Source organism: Wyeomyia smithii, chromosome 3 (genome assembly GCF_029784165.1).
Source record: "Wyeomyia smithii strain HCP4-BCI-WySm-NY-G18 chromosome 3, ASM2978416v1, whole genome shotgun sequence".
NCBI classification, from domain to species: domain Eukaryota; kingdom Metazoa; phylum Arthropoda; class Insecta; order Diptera; family Culicidae; genus Wyeomyia; species Wyeomyia smithii.
The window spans coordinates 76146790-76161206 of record NC_073696.1 but is presented as its reverse complement, the minus strand read 5'-3'; the positions used below and the strand labels follow the sequence as shown (position 1 = coordinate 76161206).

At 36.7% G+C, this 14417-nt stretch overlaps 1 protein-coding gene across 4 annotated transcripts in view; it reads left to right on the top strand.

Moving 5' to 3' along the window:
* LOC129732756 (dynein intermediate chain 2, ciliary) overlaps nucleotides 1-14417 on the top strand; it is a 65157-nt gene that overhangs the window by 17468 nt on the left and 33272 nt on the right. For 2 of the 4 annotated variants that reach the window (XM_055693947.1, XM_055693944.1), the window contains exons 1-2: nucleotides 13538-13662; nucleotides 13742-14069. In XM_055693947.1, coding sequence (XP_055549922.1) covers nucleotides 13615-13662; nucleotides 13742-14069 — 376 coding nt within the window. In that variant the 5' untranslated portion in view covers nucleotides 13538-13614. Of the gene's footprint in view, nucleotides 1-469; nucleotides 661-13537; nucleotides 13663-13741; nucleotides 14070-14417 lie in introns of those variants that run through there. The other 2 variants (XM_055693946.1, XM_055693945.1) reach the window with 2 other exon arrangements.

The following is a 14417-nucleotide window of genomic DNA, read 5'->3' as shown; positions in this document are numbered from 1 at the left end:
ATAAATTTCTCCTTGTTCTCCCGGTACTCCTCATACCATTCTAAATCAATGTTGATACATAATTGGGGAACCTTTGCAGCTCTATTATGCGACGAAATATTTTTTTCTACTAAGGATTTTTTCTCCTCATCAACAAAATATCACGGAATTCCGAAACAATGAAAAATCCGAACCAGTTCTTCTTTTCTTAAGGTAAACGTTTGCTGTCGTCAGAACTAGCAGCCGTGTATACTCGATTGGTTTGCTGCTAAATTGAAGGGAAGAAACACAGTACGCTACAGGAATAACAAATTTTATGGGCCATTATTTCGCAATCGATGGTTTGCTGCGGGAAAACAAGTTGTTCGGTGGGGATGGGGTAAAATTGACAAACCTGTGACGGAGATACAATTTGTCGAAATGTATAGAAATAACAATCCATAAACCCCGCTGGAATTAGTTGGGAGTTTTTTAGTTGCCCTGCGCGTCCTGTGGCGAATTGATCGCGGAAATTGTTTCCGCGTCGTCCTTTCTCGAAAGTCTCGTGTGAAACAATTTGCTTTTATTTTCGTGACTATAAATTTCTTTACTGCCTCTCTGTAAAACAAAGTAATTTGATTTAACAGATTGATAGAGTGCAGTGGTTTTTGTCACCCAGGAGTTAACTTCGAACAACTGCACGTGAGTTTAAGGCGTAGTGGAATCGTACGAATACATACCTATATACATTATTGAAAGTTTTTTAGAAATTCATTTTTTTCCTAGCTATATCCTACTTCGCATTGGTAATTTCTTGGCAGCCAGATATTTATGGGTTTACTAAAGCCAAGAGGTTGTGTTGCTAGTAACTTGTGTTGAAACTTGTCGAAATACAACAGTTTGGAATATTTATATTTTTGTGTTGCAGTTTGTTACATCAAATTCTAAATATGTACCACGAAAACATTTTCAATAATTTCACAGCCGAGTGTATTTTTGATACTGCTTACTGAAAAAAAAAGAATCTATTTATGAGATGTTATTTAAAATTATTTTTAAATTATTAGATATACAAAATAAAAATTTATTTATATTGTTGATTCATCCATAATATACATTTCACTAGCTGTTATAAATTAATAAATTTTATACTCATATGAAAAGATAACATCGCTTCTCGGCCTAAAGGCTGATATCAAAGTGAAAAGATACAAAAAATCGAAAGCTAGTGAGCATTTTTCATTTAAAAATCGATAATTCGACTATGAGTGCATTATTTTTTCAGGTCAGAAATAAAGCCACGTGGCTTGCTTCGTGTTTTTTTTTTTGTTTCTTTCCGAAGCTAGGCTGGAAACTCATAGCGTAAAAGAAACAGATACAACTGAAGGTCGAGGGCACAATTATTCGACTCAGTCTTTTATAAAATTAATGGTTACATCATAATGAACCCAACATACGCGTTGATCATTAATTTTACCAGATTCTTACAACTACAATCGTGAAAAGAAAAAAGTTTGTTTTTGCTGGTCAAGAAAACTCTTAGCTGTTCGTAATACGGATACCCACGTAAAAAAGCGTCTGAACAAGTTTTTTGTCGTCCATTCGTCACCCTTGTATTATTTTAGCCGATCTTGCCATCTTGCCATTGTTCTAAGTGGATTGATATTAATCCGAAAATGTTTTTTTTGCTTAATTACCCAATCCTCGAAGTTATCAAAAATTCACCCCGTTTAGCTATTTTTAGCTCTAGTCGCAAATATGCAAAGTCGGCTAATGAAAGGCCTTCTTTTCGAAGATTGCTTCGTGCAAATGTTGACCACGGCTACGTTTCAAATAGTCCGTACAGAAGGCAGCACTTTTCCCTTTAATTCGATCTCATTTCCACCAGGTGATATATGACCTCAATAGTATTCGATTTGTCCACATACACTAACAATTTTACGTAGCCCCAGTAAAACCGGTTTCCGGAAAACAACAAAAATAATCAAATACCACCTCATATGAGTACTTTCGGAATCAGGTTAATGGCCAGTAACTTCAAAATGACCCTAGAGGCCATTTTGATTTCCAAAATGGCAATTTTCGGTTTCCGAAAAAGCTCCAAAATTGGCTGAATACGGATGGTATTATATAGATATTTCCGAAATCGGGATGATGCCCAAAGACCGAATATCAACTTCTGATGCCATTTCTAAATCAAAACGACACCACACGAACCGGAAGTCACTACCCTGAATATAAAAATAGCGTTTAAAGTTGATTTCCTGTCTCTGGGCATTATCCCGATTCCGAAAACATCCATATTGGACGCTATTCAGCCAATTTTGATGCTCCTCCGTGGCATTTTGGCTGTTTTTTGGAAACCGGAAGTCACCATTTTGGAATTCAAAATGGCGTCTTGGTCATTTTCCTTGGTAATTTTATGAGCTCTGAACCAGTGATTTTAAGGTTCTGTTCAAATCATCTTCTTCTCTTCTTCGGTTTCGAAACATATTCGGGAAAACCGAATTTCCAGCAATAACAATTTTTTTTTCGAAGTACCGCTGATACTGATTTCAAAGTATAGAAGTTACTGAATCTGGCTAAAAAACTGACTATAAATCAAGAGTAGAAATAACATTGTGTATTGAGCTTATACGCTTTATAGAGCTAAAAAGTGTGTTAGAAACGGTGTGGATCGCCTTACCCCTACTGGTTCATTTTATCCCTTTTCCTCTTTGATGCCTATGTTCCGAAAATCGATATTCAGGCATATTTTTGGTGACACATAAATTAACAAGCTGACATGTCGTGATAACACCAGCTTATTATTATTATTGAATATGCAAATATCAAACAATTACAGCCGCAATAGTGAAAGCTTTGGTAAATCGATATTTATGCCGGATGAGAAACACACTACTAGCACGCTACCGATTCTGTGCGACACGTTGGAATGCCAGCTGTCGAGCCGTAAAGGCCTTGTTTCAAGTGCTGCTTGTAAACCTACTTGTTGCCCATATGTCCTCATATGGGGGAAAAAATCTCCGTCCGGAATGCCGAACCTTGAAGCAGTAGCGTTTTTATTGTTATTTTATGATGCTGCATTGCACGGCTTTGCAAGAACTCCTGTTGTCGATATATTCCCAGACAGCAGCGGCACACTGCTCATAGTCAATGTGGTGACATTATATTGTGTGAAAATACCACATATCTCCGCCCGAAACCATGCGGTTGAAACTCGAGTGAGAATCCGTGTGTCTTTCAGCACTGGATTGAATCCACGCTAGAACCGAATGCACAGCGGTCTAGTAGCTTGTTCAATGTATCAAAAAGTGAGTTATAATGATTTAGTTATAAATGAAATACAGGTATTCTGAATGATGTTTTTTTTTATTTTCATGTGACTAATATTTTTCCATATCAAGTGCCATGAATTCACTCTTTAAAACTTGTCTCTGCGAGATTCACGCTTCAGAAACGATTTAATTGTGATATTTTTTTGCTGGTTAATTTTAAATAATAATCAATGACCCGAAATCTGATCAAGCGGCTACATAATACAGAGGTAGTAACATGATTTTGTCCCACAGTGAAATGACAGTACCTGCAAAATACCCTAATTTATATCGTCTCGCAGGACTGAAACTTAGTTCGCATGCACAATACGTTTTTTTTGCGAGGTAGGTTTTATATTGTTTTGAACGTGCGATTATTAACATTAAGCTTCCCAGATTGCTTTGGGGACCGAAATGTATCCCAAAGATAAACCGCTTTGTACAATCGCATTGGGGTAAAATACGAGTACCGGGTTGTACATGCAAAAAAAAAAACGAAGTGGCGCAAATGAACGCAAATGAAGTGGCTGGCAACTGAGGGATGAATAATTGTAAAGAAATAACTATGTTGTCCTAGCACCGTTTCTGTAAGGAATAAAAGTAAAATTTGGGGCGAATTAAAGTAAAATCTGTGATGCCACAGCTTCAGTAATAAAACGAAAAATAATAATATTGTGAATGTAAACAACAGTTTAAAAAAGAAACTTCATGATAAAAATAAGTCCCTCCTTAAATAAAACTGATCAGGGGGACATTCAGTTCAAAAACCTCTCTAGGGCAGGACGCAACGAGCCTCGGAGTAGTGAGCGTTATAACGGAGGGTGAAAAGCAAGGATAATAGGGGCCTATTACCGAAGACGAGACGAGCGGCGAGTTACTCGCCTGACCAATTTTGGTGTATGGGAGGGCTACCATACAAATGAAACACAAATATCTTTATAACTCAAGAATAAATCAATCAAATAAATTTGGCGTATGGTGGTTTACGAGAGCAAGAAATATTTCTGTGGTAGATCGCCACCCTGCCCTTCTCAAGAAGGGGAGGCTCCCATACAAATGAAACACCAATTTCTGCATGACTCGGGATTCGGGAACTATCAATAATTAAACCAAGATGGAAATTTCTGGTTTTTGGATAACGCCAAAATGGCTGAATACCTACCTCTCAATATCGACAATCTCGGAGACGGAATATAGCCCAGAAGCCATGAGTTGAGTCCACATGTCGTTTTGAAATCCAAGATGGCGATTCCTGGTTTTTATAAAACAGCCGGACATGACCGAATATCAATACGAGTATGTACTTTCGCAATCCTAATAATGGAGAGAAACCAAAAGTCGACCTCAGATGCCATTTTGACGTGAGATGACGACTTCCGGTTTCTGGACAGCCAAAAATGACCGAATACTATTGAATATTATTTTCGAAATTGGGATGATGGACAGAAGAAAAAATCGACATCAGACATCATTTTTGAATTTAGGTTAGCGGTCTCCGGTGTCTGGGGAACAGCCCAAAATAATCAAATACCACCCAAAGTTGAGATGATCGGGATGATGCACAGAAGCAAGAAATTAGGTGTCTGGTAAACGGCATGAGAATACCGATATCATCCAATATGGGTATGTTTAAAATCGGGATGATGCACAAAGGCAAAAATTTGACCCCAGGAACCCCCCGGTTCCTGGACTGCCAATAATGATCGAATACCATACAATAAGATTATTTTCGAAATTTGTATGACGCACAGAAAATAAAAATTGACCCTAGATAGCATTTTGAATTCCAAGATGGCGACTTCGGGTTTCTGGAAAACAGCCAAAATTAGCCAAATACCACCCAGCATCGGTATTTTCGGAATCTGAATAAAGCACAGAGGCCAGAAATTGACTGCACATGTCATTTTTAAATCCAAGATGGCGACTTCCGGTTTTTCGAAAGCAGTCGAACATGGCCGAATGTAACTCAATACGATTATTTACGCAATCCTAATGATGGAGAGGAGCAATCATTAGGGTTGCAGCCCAGAAACCATTTTCAATTTTAAAATGGCGACTTCCGGTGTCTGGAAAACAGCCAAAAATAACCAAATACTATCCAATATGAAAATTTTCGAAATTGGGATGCTGCTCAGAAGCAAAATCGACGCCGGACACCATTTTGACCTTTTAAATAACGACTTCCGGTGCCTGGAAAACAGCCGGAAGCGACTGAACACCACACAAACTGAGTTTTTCTCAGAAACGGGATGATAAATTGTAGCGAAAAATTGAACCCAAACACCGTTTTGACGTAGGACTACGTCTAACCGCACTATATCGAGATACATTATGCGAAAACTTAAACCAAGGTGTAACGTCGGAATGAAAGATTTCAAACGGTAATACTGATGGAACCACACGATGGATCACAATAATCATTGATTTATAAAATGATGGACAATTTTGTGATTCTTCTGTTATCATTATCATTTCATTGTTGAACATTGAAAATTTCATAAAAGTTTCAAGGTCGAATTCTCACGAACAATGTACCAATCACATGCGAGCACGCCTGGCACAAACATCATGAGTAGACACCAACTGCCTGCTGTGATATCCTGTATAGCAGAGGTAAAAAAAAATGACAGAATCTCCTCGTTCCAGCAGGTAAAACTAATGTTTGCTTCCATTAGCTTAGACTATTTTGATGTGTTGAAGGTGAAGCTTTTTCGGAAAGTTCGTAACCATCTCCACTATCAGACAGTTATACGTTCTGCTGTCAGAATGTTATCAAAACTGATATCTTGAAAAAAAAAACATGCTGGCACAGGCAACAGTAGAGTACTGCGCCAAGCAATGTATGAATGGAGCGCTGGTCACTTGTCGTGTATCAGTGCAGTAAAACTCGATATTCATTTGTGTGCAGACAAGTCAAGTGAAGATTACATTGCCGCTGTCGACGCACAGTGGGAGGTGTTGGGTTAACGCGTAAGTACCTTTCTATCGTGTTGCGACCGCTGGAACACAATCGAATTACCTAAACGGCAATTTTCTTCTTCTTCTTCTTGTTTCGTATAGTAGCAATAGTATCAGAATTCAACATGATTATTCGCGTGCTGCAAAATACGCTGCGCCGCCGGGGACAACAAAATTCTGTACGCGCTTTTATTTTTTCACTCTACGCTTTGTATTTCTCAGGTTTGTTCAAAAACTAAATATAGGGTATTTCAACACTTGCGTACCTGACCCCTCGAGATCTAAACCGAATTCGATCCAATCTTTTTTAAAAGATCACATATTTATCATAGTTTTAGGGACAGTACGGGACATCTCGAAATTTTTCGTTGTTCCGGATTTATTGAAGGGAACCGTGGGGTAAATACCCTTCCAGAGACAAAAGCTAGATTGAAGACGGTAGCGAAACCATGACTGATAAAATGTTTAAATTGACCTGAATTGAATGTTAACATGTTCATGAAACTCTATGTCAACTTTAAATTTTCTGTGCATATATATTTTCGACTAAAACCTGTAATTCTTTATCGATATTTTTCCACGAACTTGTTACTGCATCGAATGAACTTGTAACTATTACCGGAACATGGTCCGGTCACATCTCCGAAACCGTTTCAGCAACAAAAAGAACCGAAATGCTTTTTTTTTGGAGGATGTAAAGCTTAAATTTGTTAAAAAAATCAAGAAAAGTAAAAAATGTGATTAAACATTGATTTTTTTAACAAATTTAAGCTTTACATCCTCCAAAAAAAAACATTTCGGTTCTTTTTGTTGCTGAAACGGTTTCGGAGATGTGACCGGACCATGTTCCGGTAATAGTTACAAGTTCAAAAAATCGAACCGTGCCAAAAGTAAAACGAGCTCAAATCAAACAGAGCCTCAAAAGGAAATATAAAATCATTGTAGTCCTACGTCAGCTATGCGGCCGTGTCTTGGATACCACCCTTCTACTTTTTATTGTTTTCATTCCGATAAAAACTTTTATTTAGAACGATTTTTCTTTGAGTTTGAATGTATCTGATATCCGATTCGCCATGCATTTGCATGCTATAAAGAAATTGCATGGTTTTTATTTGTAGATGTATGTGTAATTTATTTAGAATGTTCAAAACTATTTAAATATAGAAAAAAATGGGCGCTACGAAATTTGCCGGGTCGGCTAGTATTAGTATAAAAAATAATACGTTATATGCAATGGGTGTATATTGAATGAAATCGTATATCCACCGCATGTAAGCCTTTTTCTGTGAAGACGGGGGCCTAGCGTGGTTGGTAACATCTTCGCTAACCACGTTGGTGGCCTGGAAACGAATCCTAACGCCGGTCTAGATTTAATCCTAGACGACACCGACAGATTTTCTGAAGCGAATCATCGTTAGGATCATGCCTACTATCGCATGAGGAAGTAAAGTCGTTGGGACCGGCCCATTAATCAACGGGTCGTTAGTTAGGATCCAGGGTAGAGTCGCCTCCCCAAGCGTCGGTGGTTGGCATAACAACAGTGGCGGAACTAGACCGACGGAAAAATATTTACGGAATAAACAAAAATTGCATTTCCTGTCAGACAGTCAAAGTCAATATCAGGCTTCTAGATAACTATTTGCTTTTAAGGACTACCGAATTATTGAGAAAAAGTCAATTTCTAACGCTGAAAAGGCCCAACGCGTTTCCACGTAAAAATACGGTCGTTTTGACGTGGGACTACGTCTTTGTTTTCTATACTGGTATGCATTCTGTTAAATTGGAAATGAAACTGGCAAATGTTGCGTCATTTCAAACGATAATAACAGCATAACCACATGATGGATAGCCATAACCAGTATGTTATTGGATAGATGAAATGTTGAACAATTTTGTAAAAAGCTAGTCATCATTATTTTTTCATTGCAAAGCGGTAGAAATTGATTTGAAGTGTCAAGGACAAATTTACGCGAACAATTAACCAATCACATGCGAACATTCCTAGCACAGACGACATGAACAGACACCAACCATTCCCTGTGATATTCTCTGTATCAATATCCAAAAAAAATTGGCAGAGTTTCCCCGTCCCAATGGGTCAATATATGTTTGCTTCCATGAACCTAGACTAATTTGATGTCTCGAAGGTAAAGGTTTTTCGAAAAGTTTGAAACAACCCTTTTTCTTGAACAATTTCTAAATCTGCTGTTAGTGCGTAATAGAAACTGATGTCTTGAAAGAAAATACGCTGGTAAAAGCAACAGTACCGTAGAGAATATGTGGAGCAGAGCGTTTCTCGTCGTCTATCATTGCAGCTGGCATGACTTCTGTTCGCGTGCAACCAAAACTGCAACTTATCTCATGAATATGATTACCATGAAAACCAAAAACCAATTCAACAAGAATTGAACATTTTTGCAACGGTTATAAGTATTTTTATTTATTTTTTTTTTCTTCGATATAAACTGAATAATCGTGACCGACATAATATCGAACGAGTAAGTTTCTAAAAATACTAATTTATAGAAGAGTAAGAGCCAGCGAGTGCTTGTGAGTTTTTTTTTCATTTACTAGGATCTATTCAGTTTTTTTTTTTACATTTCAACATTGTTAAATATATTTTTACTTTTAACTTTACAAATAAAATAATATACTTATATTAGCTGTCTTCGTCGTACAGTGAATGCAATTGTTAGCAAATGAAACAAACTAGTGAAGCAAAAAACAAAAAAGAATCTTTTTAAACTTTTATTTCGTTATAATTGTTAAATGATGTTTGCACAAAAAAAACACTACAGGCACCACATCACCAAGCGTGAATGAAGTTGTTTTGAGTGTAATTAAGAGCCAGTTCGCGAGAGGCGCAACCGCATGTTGTTTTGATGTTCTCCGATTGGGCTGAAATTTTCAGCATTTGTTTGTCTATTCAAGATAGGAAGTTTTGCAAAATTTCAATTTTTTTCATTGAGGTTAAGTGGGGTAAAACGGCCGTTAAAAATGTCCAAAAACGTCCAAATTCTAAAAAGTGCAATAACTCCTGCTAGACTTGATGGATTTTTCTAAAAATTTGTGGTATTATTCTACATTAAGAGTACTTCAAAACGCATGGTAACAATATAGGGTAAAGGGGTAAATTGACGAAAAAAACGCATTTTTCTTTTAAAAATTGTCAATTTTCAGGGTCATCCTACTCTTTTCAACATCGCTAGAAAAAATATCTGAATATGGCGTTTTGTAGAGCAACTCAAGAGCTTTGATGTCATGTACAAGCCAAGTGTGCCAAATGGGGTAAAACGGCCCTAGAAGGTTTTTTTAAAAAAACTGCCAAAATCACTAAAATCACTTTAGTTCCTGCTAGACTTAAAAGATTTTACTAAAAATTTGGATTATCACTGTACCTTACCAGAACTACCTACTTTACCAGAAGATACGCAATTTGGGGTAAAACGTTCCTTGATGATTTTTTTTTCGAAAAATGCCGTCAAAATCACCCAAACTGCAAGAACTAGGGTTAAAATTAATAGATTTACTGGAATTTTAGATTATAACTCTAGTTAGATACGAACTTAAGGGTAAGATGACAAAAGTGACAAATAGATGACATGACGAAAGAAAAATATATTTCTTGGAAAATACTTGGCGAATTTCAGGGTGATATTTCCTCAAAGTCCAAAACCCGAAGTTAGCATCTTATAAAACAACTAAAGAGCTTTTATTTGATATCAAATCCAGATGCATCATTTGGAAACTAACTAAAAAGGACTGAACTTTTTCTTGACTTTTTCACTAGGTTTCAAGAAAAGCATTAAACCCTGTAAAAGACAATATCGATGAGACGGTTGCTGAAAGACTGCAATTTTTTCAGTTTTGTCAAAGCAAATGAAGTAAGTTATGGTTTGAGTTTCATGTTCATCTTTTTTAATTTGATTGTTTTTAAATAATTTAAATCTTTTTAATTTGATTATTTTCAACTTAAATGTCATCGGTCTCATTCTTCGCTTTTTCCAGAGTGTTGGACAAAAAATCATGTTACTCTGGTTGCTGTTGTATCAACAAAAATGAACAATCATTTTGAAAAATCGCGACTTCGAACATTAATGCTTAACAATTTTCACTCATGACGTTCTTCAACGTTCATCAAAGCACCATCTTCCTTTATGCTAAGTTTTGCATGCATAACTATTGCAGAGAATCGTGCAAATAACGATTTTATATGCTCCACGGATAAGTAGGAACTCGGTTGAAATTATTAATTTTCGCGACCATCATGTCGATAATACCTTTTACCTTGTTTGACGCTTTTCGTGAAGTCAAGGAAAACTTTAGTCCTTTTTAGTCACTTCCCAAAAGATGCATCTGAATATTATGCCAAATAAAAGCTTTGTAGTTGTTTATAAAATGCTAACTTCTGGTTCTGGACCTTTTCTGTAGAAAAAATAGCACCCCGAAAATCGCTAAGTATTTCTCAAGAAAAATATTTATTTTCGTTATGTAAATCTATTTGTCATTTTTGTCATCTTGCCTTTAAATTCGTATTAACTTAGAGTAATTATCTAATTTTTCAGTAAATCTATAAAGTCTAACCCGAGTTCTTGCAGTATTGGTGATTTTGACGGCATTTTTCGAAAAAAAAAATCTTCAAGGAACGTTTTACCCCAAATTGCGTATCTTCTGATAGAGGGTAGCTCTGGTAAGGTATAGTGATAATCCAAATTTTTAGTAAAATATTTCAAGTCTAGCAGGAACTACAGTGATTTTAGTGATTTTGACGGTTTTTAAAAAAAAAACCTTCTAGGGCCGTTTTACCCCATTTGGCACACTTGGCTTATACATGACTTCAAAGCTCTTGAGTTGCTCTACAAAACGCCATATTCAGATATTTTTTCTAGCGATGTTGAAAAGAGTAGGATGACCCTGAAAACTGACAATTTTTAAAAGAAAAATGCGTTTTTTTCATCATGTTACCTCTTTACCCTATATTGTTACCATGCGTTTTGAAGTACTTTTAGTGTATAATAATACCACAAATTTTTAGAAAAATCCATCAAGTCTAGCAGGAGTTATTGCACTTTTTAGAATTTGGACGTTTTTGGACATAACATTTTCAAGGACCGTTTTACCCCACTAAACCTCAAAGAAAAAAAATTGAAATTTTGCAAAACTTTCTACCTTGAATAGACAAACAAACGCTGAAAATTTCAGCCCAATCGGAGAACATCAAAACAACGTCCCTCAGAAAGGCGGTTGCGGCTCTCGCGAACTGGCTCTTAAATATATTTCTGAAAAAATGAAGAGGAGGCTGAGAATTAAAATACGTATATCTCAGTGCAAACGAATTTATTGTGTCTGTAATTACAGTAATTATAGTGTTTAGTCCCACGTCATCATTTCATACAACATAGGGCTGAAAACCTTGTAGTATTTCAATTGCTGTGATGGTGGTTGCCATACCATATTTGGCCGCGATATTTGATTTTATGGAAAAATCGATTTTTGGACAGGTACCTGAACATCTCCCCTAAAGCTTTTACTTTTTTCACTTGGAATATGCTACAATAATTCTATGTAATGTATGTCGTAGCATCAACTAAACTTCCCCCTCTCCACGCCGTTGATTTACATTTTCTTAAATATTAGGATTCAGTATCACTGTTAATTAGGGTACCAATAGAATGTACCAAGAAGATTTAAAAAAAAAGTCCCCATTCAAATTTTTAACTCAATCGGACCTCGGGATATGGAGCCTAAGAGTGGTCAAAATTTCACTTTTAAATCGGTGAAAAAATGCACAAATTTGAACTCCAAGATCTGGTGTTTTCTCAAAAACAGTTTTTCAGTTTAATTTCTGGAAGTCTTTCAGCTCAACAATACTCACAAAGTTAATTTTTTTCAAAAACCTTTTTTGAGCCAACCCAAAAAAAGGTATCAATAGAATTAAAAATTTTTATATCGAAAATTCCAAGCTTTATTTCACCGATCAAAAAAGTGAAACTTCGACTGCTTTAAGGCACGACTTCTTGAAGTCCGATAGCACAGGCTAAGTTAATCTTTCAGACATTTTCCAGGGACTTGTAATACTAAGGCCCCGTACGTGCTCCAAATCGAATCTATTGCTAAATTGATTTTATTAAACAAAATCTTCTTAATCCTACCATACTGAAAAACTGGAAAGAAACAACTCTCTTTTCCAGTTTTTTCTCTGCCTTTTGCTAGTTTTTTATTGTTTGTCTTTGTCCCTGTTACTTGAAGTTAGCAAAAAAGGAAAACTTTACCGCTACTTTATTTTCTTGCTTACTTATTTCGTTGCCATGCGGCCGTCGTTGTTTCCCATTCGATTCAAGGTGTCTAATGTCAACACTTTATTCCGGTGATGAATGTAGGGGAATTTTAATACCATTTGAATTTATGCAATGAATGGCTGCCTATCTGCAGGAATGGAATTGTATGACTCCACTTGCCTCTGCGAATGAGGCTGGGTTTTCAAACAAACATAAATGAATCGTTTTTAACAGCTGGTCTCAAGAGGAATTGCTCACCTGCATTAAATTGGATGAAGTATCAAACATAATTGTATGAACTAACTCCTAGTGTCAATTCTGTTAGGCATCTGAACAAACATCCTATCTTTCACAGTAATTCTCTGCATAGCATGTTATGTAAATAATATTCAAGCAGAGATCATTTAAATAACATCGTTAATGCAAATAAATAGCAAAGGTCATACAGATAACCTATAATTATTGGACTTTTTGACAGATAAAATGTGTTCGTGTGCCGGTACATTTCTCATTCATTCGAACCGTACTTTCCTACTTCCCATTTTGTAGAAGAAACAACGCTAGCAAAATCAACCTGTATAGTACATCGCTATGCCGTTCATTATGACGTGATTTGTCTTGTGTTGATCACACGGAAATAAAACAGGCAAATCGTTGGTATTTTCCGGTTTTTCACCTTCGGGCGCTAGTATGCTGTTTAACTGTTTGTCTTACTACTGTTTGCAGGTCGTTTTCTTCCCTTCACGTTGCTTCTGACGGTGAGGAAGAAGTTTTCTCATTTATGTTTGAAACAGGAGAAGCACCACGTCTAGTTCCACAGTTGATGTTTGGTTGGCATTTCGGCGACTAGCAAAGTTTTCCTTTCAAACGGAAAAGAACTAATTTTAAAATTTATGCCTCTAGCAAGCAAACCCCAGAGTCTTTGTTAGTAGCAGGAGGGACTGAAGCGACAAGGACACGACTCTACTGCCACCAGACATGAGATTACCATTTTTGTCGCTAGGGACGAAATTTGCCACCACCCAGAGATTGACTGTCAGTCTAGTATTAGCTTTCGTTTGGAATAGTTGATTAAATTGAGCAACGAATTGGAGGGCATTAATATGGCTTCTCCCGCTTCTTTTCACAGTTTAGAAAGCGATGGAAGCGATGTAAGGTTCACATCGTATCTATAGGGTTTCCACGCTGTTTCTCTAATGTGTGTTTTTTTTTCTTATTTTTTTACTATAGCATCGCACGCCATCAATGGCAAAACCAGGAAAAAATGAACCCGTCGATAACGACGAGTTCGAGTCGTGGGTTAAAGCGAAACAGCTGCTGAGACCCGACGATCAGCTGGACCTTACAGAAGCCGAGCTGGGCGAAGAGATTCCCAAATTGTTGTCCACGGAGAATCGTCACTTGCCAAGAAACTTGGTGCTTTTCAATTTCCACGAGGGAGCATATGTTCCAGTTCCTCCACCGGAGAACACGGTTACACTACTGGAGTTTGAAGGGACGGCATTGCATAAGGAAGCCCCTGAGGCTAAAGAACAGATCGCTCGAAAAGGAACCGATGGTAAATTTTGTGATCGTGTTAAAGCGTCCTGTATTTTTTGTTGGCGAAAAGAATCACAAGACACAAGTGGTACTGAGAAAGTATTTGTAAAAAAACTCGGAGGAATGTTTTTGTTCGCATGATTTTTTGGAATGATTAATTTATTATGACAATTTCATTGCTTTTGAAAACTACACATGATTGGAACTAAATTGATCAGTAGGTCCCATCATTGAAACTTACACTATTAGTTTAGAATTGGTTTATCAGTGAAAATGGGTGGCTTATTTGCTTTGAATCTGCAATAGATTAATTATATGCTTCATATTGTTCGACTTTGATTGAAGCATAAGTTTCTTCGTGATCGTC